Source organism: Notechis scutatus, chromosome 3 (genome assembly GCF_049901735.1).
Source record: "Notechis scutatus isolate UNSWTSFEM ecotype Mainland chromosome 3, rNotScu1.2, whole genome shotgun sequence".
NCBI lineage: Eukaryota > Metazoa > Chordata > Lepidosauria > Squamata > Elapidae > Notechis > Notechis scutatus.
Genome location: NC_142011.1, coordinates 210,251,998 through 210,257,792, shown reverse-complemented (window position 1 = coordinate 210,257,792; position 5,795 = coordinate 210,251,998). Strand labels below are relative to the sequence as shown.

The 5,795-nt window shown below is 68.7% G+C and overlaps 1 protein-coding gene across 2 annotated transcripts; it reads right to left on the bottom strand.

The window, feature by feature from the left end:
* Positions 1 to 342: 342 nt before the first annotated feature.
* LOC148131593 (uncharacterized) lies at positions 343 to 3,921 on the bottom strand. Of its 2 annotated transcripts, XM_087958941.1 has the most exons (8): positions 3,831 to 3,921; positions 3,505 to 3,563; positions 3,167 to 3,220; positions 2,623 to 2,658; positions 2,365 to 2,496; positions 1,983 to 2,027; positions 1,766 to 1,807; positions 343 to 1,353 (listed from the first exon to the last, which is right to left on the bottom strand). In XM_087958941.1, the coding sequence occupies exons 1-8, from the start codon at positions 3,845 to 3,847 to the stop codon at positions 1,343 to 1,345; spliced, it is 396 nt and encodes a 131-aa protein (XP_087815067.1). In that variant the 5' UTR covers positions 3,848 to 3,921; the 3' UTR covers positions 343 to 1,342. The 2 variants fall into 2 exon arrangements, 1 of the variants encoding a protein (XP_087815067.1); XR_015748312.1 differs by lacking the exons at positions 343 to 1,353; positions 1,766 to 1,807; positions 2,365 to 2,496; positions 3,831 to 3,921 and adding an exon at positions 2,887 to 2,944 and having other exon boundaries at positions 1,982 to 2,027; positions 3,505 to 3,560.
* Positions 3,922 to 5,795: the final 1,874 nt, after the last annotated feature.

Below are 5,795 nucleotides of genomic sequence, written 5' to 3'. Positions count from 1 at the left end.
CCCCCAGCCTGCCCCAGGAGTGAGTGGCAGGCCCTGCCTGGCTTCGTCACTCTCTTTCCTCTCCCTTCCGGGCCAGGATCTGTGGCCACAAGGAGCGGGCCTGGGGTGTGACACCAGAGCTCAAGGGGTCCCGTTTCCTGCCCCAGACCCCCCCACTCAGCTGCAACGGGATGGGGGGGATGCCACACGCCCAGGATCTGAGGACTTCTCGCAGCCTCCCTCCCACCAGAGGCCACTTAGGTGGGCCTGGCCAAGCTGCAAGGCGGGGCCCCATGGCGGGGGGCACGAGGTAACGCCTTCCTGGCTGGGGGGGACACGACACACGGGACCCAGAGACCCAGAGCAGTTTGTGCACCTTTATTGATTACAGGGGCTGAAGGAGCAGCCGGCAAGAGCAAAGGCAGAGACCACCACCACCACCTCTACAGGGGGCAAGGGAAACCTACAGCGCGCGCACACACACACACACACACACACACACACACACACACCGACCAGGTCGGCCCCCACCCTCGGCCAACCTCACGTTCTCCTTCACCAGTTCAGACCCTAAACCTTAAAAAGACCGAACTGCACGTTTCCCAGCCTGTGTGGCTCTTCTAGACAGGCACGGTGGCCCAAAGGGAGCCAGGCCAGGGTTGGCCTCCTCTCCCCAACCCCCCCTGGGGCTCCCTTGTCAATCCGGGAAGACCCTCCCCGCCCCGGAGCCCCTCCAGGGGTCTCTCCTCCGTCTCTCAGCCAGCCTCCGTTAAGGTTCTGTGCAGATGGTCTCGGCCCATAATCCCTTCCCCCTGCAGGCCTAGGACCCCCCCACTTCCTGGGCAGGGGTCTTCCTAGCCCGTTTTGTCCCACCCCTAGGGGGTCTGGCCTGGGATGTGAGAGGGCAGCCCGGAAGGGGTTGGGGCCACATAGACATGGGTGCTCCAGAGCAGAGGTGGGGAATTACAGGAGTTGAAGTTCACAAGTCATAAAAGGGCCCCTGCTTTTGAGCGTGGACCAGCCAGATGGTCTTCAGGGCCCCTTCTAGCCCCTCACTGGGAGGGCAGCTGCAGCCTGGCTCCTCCGGCCAGGAGGCCTTTTGGAAGACACGAGGACGCCACAACGCCCGAGGAAAATGCTGGTGCCGTTGCTGCCTTTCCCACACTGCACACACCCACAAACACACACGCACGCACACACACACAAGGGGCCCCTATTCTGGGCCTAGCTGTGGCAGGAGCCGGGGACGGCTGAGCCCAGGGATCCGGGTTAGAGAGCGCAGGAGCAGGCGGGTCCTGGTGGTCGGCCGGGGCACCTCAGCATCATCTTCCAGAAGGCTGGGGAGAGGTGGCAGCAGCCCTCCTCACATGCCTGTGGAGGAGGAGGAGGAGGAGGAGAGGCCCTCATCACCGGGCCCTGCACTGCCTGGCGGCCCTCGGCAAGAAGCTCATCCCCCCGGGTTTCGCCCCCAGGAGCCCTCCGACCGGAGCCCTGCTGGGCCCTCGGGAGCTTTCCTGCCAGGCTGTCCCCGTCTGCTACCTGCCCAAAGCAAAGTCATCCAGGCTGGGCCACTGACTGGGCATCCCTGGGGGTCAGCCGGGCGCCTCGCTCAATGTCCCCCAGAGGCCGCTGAGAGGGATGTGTGGCAAGGCCTGGCCTTCTTCACACACACACACACACATCCCTCGCAAGCTTAGGGCCTCTTTCCCCCACCCACCCAATAGGAATTGGCCAGCCCCCCATTTGCAGGGGGCGAGAGGCAGGCAGAGCCGAGGACACTTATCTGGGGAAGCCAGGGACTCCTCCGAATCGACTTCGTGGTCCAGGCCTGGGAAGGGAAGAGAGCAGCGCCCTGTGAGCACGGGGTCCCTTGGCTCCCGGCCCATAGCCAGGTGGGGGCCCCTCCCCTTGAGAGACTGGTGCCAGCACGTCAGAGGGAGGGGGCTGCCCCTCCTCCCAGTGCTCCCGTCGCTGGGATTCCCAACCCAGGGGGGAGGACTCACTTTCCTGGGACTCCTGCGAGCGGGAGGGCTCCTCCGTGGCTGGGCCTGTGGAAAGAAAGACCCCGTCGTCGCTTCCCTGTCCCGGCACCAAAGCCTGGCGAAGGGGGCTGGCAGGGGAGGGTGGCAACCAGCTGGTAGCTTTGCCAGCCAGGAAGAGCTGCTGGTTTTCCCCTGGGAAGCAACCGCCTGACTGGAGATGCCCCGAGGGGCCCCCTCTGGCCGCACGGCCACTGGGCAGCCTGGTCCGGCCCCATTGGGGCCCCGCCAGCCTTTGGGGTTCCCCTCCCGGCTGTGGTGCACAGGGCCAGCCCCCTCCCCTCCCCCTGCAGCAGCAGCAGCTCCATGAGGAAGAGCCCCCTTCCGTGCTCCCCGGCCCACCCACCACTCTGGGCGTCTCCAGGAAGGGGGTCCAGGCTGAAGGAGCCGAGGTTGGAGGCGTCGCTGTGCAGCAGGTCCCCGTTCATCTCCTCCGTGTGGGATCGATCGGCCTGCGCAAAGCTCACGGGGGCCCCACCTGCCCGAGAGAGGGGGAGGGCGGCTGGGCTGGGGGCAGGTGCCAGGGCAGGCGCCGGCCGAAGCAGGCTGCCCCGCAAAGAGCGCAGAGGGGGCAGGAGCGTGCCCAGACTGCCCTGCGGCCTACCTGTCGTGGCTTGCTCCACAGGACCAGCAATCTCACCTGTAGAGGGGAGGGCAGAGGAGGAGTGGAAGGAGGCTGCACACTGCCCCCGAAGCCCCCCAAGCACAGCGTTGGATTGAGGAAGGGCCCCCACCTCACGCATCTCAGGGCTGATGGAAACGGCGGCTGGGGGGCCGCAGACCCCTTTGCAGAGGTCAACTGGGATTCACCCCTCCCCCTCGACCCCCTCGACCCCAAGCGAACCCCGCTTCCTGGGGCGTCTCTTACTTTCTCCAGAGGCCTCCGATTTGCTGGCGACAGAGAGGCTCAGAATTTGCCCCGGTCTCTGAAAGGGGGGAGAAAAGGCTGGGCTCCCCACCAGACCCCCCCGCATCACCCTTGCGCGGGGTCAGAAGCTGTTTTTTCCTTCTGCCTTCCCCTCCCCAGCCCCCAAAAAAATAAGCGTCTGGCGGGTCTCAGGGATTCTGAAGAGGGGGCGGCTCAGGAACCCCTCGGCTGGCAGGCTCGGGGCAAAGGGGCCCAGGCAGGGGAGGGTCCCCCAGCGCACCTGAGGTCAGGCTGCCGGCTGCGGCGGAGGTGGGGTCTGGCGAGCTCAGCGGCTCTGCAAAGAGGAGGCCGCTGAAACGCGCGCCTGGGAGCAGGGAGGGAGAAGCGGGGTTCGGGAGCCCCATGCGGGGTGGGGGGACCCCTCCTGCCTCCCTTGAAGGGCTGCACAGCTAGGCTGGGACCCAGCCAAGCAGTTGCCCCCGGGGGGACGGACGCTCAGGCCCCCGAGGCGATGGCAGCCTTTCCGGCGCGGTCTCCCCGCAGGCGACAGTCCCCCGTCCCCCCGCCAGGGCGAAGGGCCGCCGGACCCGCTTCCAGGCAGCGACGGTCGCATCTCACCGTCGGCGGCCACCACGGCCAGGAGCAGAAGAAGCGCGGCTGCCGCGACGGCCAGGAACCTGCAGCGGAGGAGAGAAGCGGCCGCGGGTCAAACGGGGCGCGGGGAGCGCCGGTGGGCGGCAAAGCCTCCGGCCTTCCTGCCGGGCGCAGGAGCGAGACCAGCGGCTCGGGCACCTCCTGAAGGCGCCGCTGGAAGCTGCCCCGAGGGCCCCGGGGGTCTCCCGCCGCCCTTGCCGGCTCTCCGGGCCAGCTCCAGGGGCTTCGCGAGCCACCTCGGGGCGCGACGCTGAGGCCGGAGCTCCCTCTGCGCCCCCGAGAGCGCCCACCTGCGCTGCGCCCGCATGATGCCGCTGGGCAGAGAGGCCGGCGGAGAGGCTTATATGGGCCTCGGGGGCCAGGAGGAGCCGGGCCGGGCCGGGGGTAGCCAATCCTGGACGGCAGAAGGGGGAGGGGAGCCGGCAAGCCCGCCGTGGCCCTCCCCCAAGCAAGGGGCAGCCGGGCGCCGAGCCGGCCTCTCCCCCAGCGCGGCCTCCCCCTCCCCGCGCTGAGTCCGGGCGGGGATGGCAAAGGGAACCGTCGCTACGGAATCGCGGGGGGGCAGTTAGTGGCGGGGTCCCTTGCGGGGCTCTGGAGCTCAGCCCGCGCACCAACCCGCCTCCTCTGCAGCCAAGGCAGCCCCAGTCATTGGGTGCCTTGCATTTATAAACCGAGGACTTGCCCTATTGGGTGGTGCCCGCTGCCCCCCGAAAGTCGGCCGGGAGGAACAATCGGGAGATCACCGCGCCCTTTGGGCTCTCAAGCGAACTTCTGTCCGGGGGCGGGGGGGATTGAGGGCGGCCTCTGCTATCCCGCCGGCCCACCTGCGTGCGGGTCTCGGGCTAGAATTGGGTCCGCGCAGCGAAGGAAGGAGGGGGCTGGAGGGGGCGCCGGGCATCCTTTCTGGCGCAGCTCTGGCCCCTCGCCTCGCTCTCTCTTCCGTGCCCAGGTCCTCCTTCGGGGCCGCTCTTGCTCCTCAGCCCAGCCCCCTTCCCCCGCACCCCGTTTTTCGGCCTCTTAGCCAGCCCAGCCCCGGCTTGGCGCCTGCTGGGTAACTCGGCCTCACTTCCCCGACGGAAGGCCGGGCGATCCTGGTGCTCTTGGGCCACCTCAAAGAGGCCCGCGAGATGCCCCCTCTTGGGCACCTGCCCGGGGTCAGCGGGCGCTGGGAGGCAGCCGTGTCTCCCCGGGACCCTTGGCGGAGTTGGCGAAGGGTCTTCGGGCCAGGCCGAGGGGGTCTGGGCGGCGAGCAGGCCGGGCACGGGGCGGTCTCCCGTGGAGTTGGTGGGGGGAGCCCGCCTTCGTCCCTTGGGCGCCAAACGGGGCCCACTTCGTGCCAACTCCGTCCCAGCAGCGCCGCTGCGGTACCCGACGGGCAGGACGGGGGGGTCAGCGAGGCGGCAGTGGGGGCCGAAGCGGGAACCCCCAAACACTGCCGCCTCGCTGACCCCTCGCCCCGCCCTGCCGGCCCTGCAGAACAAGGAGGCCTTTGCGCAGCTCAATGCGCCTTTGTCTGACTTGAAAGGGTCCCTGGGGGCGGAACGGGACTCACCTGCCCGAGTCCGCCCCTCGTAATGAGGGGCCAGGTAGGCACCTGCCCGCCTCCCCCGCCTTAGGAGCTGCCAGCCGAGCCTCCCCGCCGGCCTGCATGCGAGGGCGGGGGCCGAAAAGCGGAGGCGGGGGTCCCAGTGGCCGCTTCGCGCGGGAGGGCTGGCGGGGGCGGGGGCGCGTCATGCCCCAGGCGAGCGGGAGGCGGCTGCTTGGCGAGGGTCACGCGAGGGGCAGCTTCCCTCCCGGCTCTGCTCTCTTCGCCTGAGCTCCGCCTCACAGGTGGAGGGTCCTTGGAGGGCACCGCGCGGGGGGGCGGGAGACGGTTAGCCCCCCCGCAGACTGCGAAGCTACCCTGGACCTTCCTTCCAAACTGCCTGCTGGCGTCCCCGGTCAGCCAGCTGACGAATTGACCCTGCAGTGATGCCCGGACGGCGAAGGGTCAGCTGGAGGAGAGTGGGGGGGGGGGGGGCACCAGGAAGAAGACTGGGCTCCGCGCTCCCTTTTTCCTTCCGAGGGTTTCAGCAGCCTGGGCTGATGCCTCACTTGCCCAAGATGGGCGCGTTGCCCCCCACGCCCCCAAGCCCTCCCCTCCTCTGGAAGGGTGAACCGGCTCTGGGTTCTTGGGCGGGCCTTACTGCCCCCTGGTGGCCCTTGGCAGCACTGCAGGCAAGGTCCTTGGGTCTACCCCAAGGACTTGCTCAAGA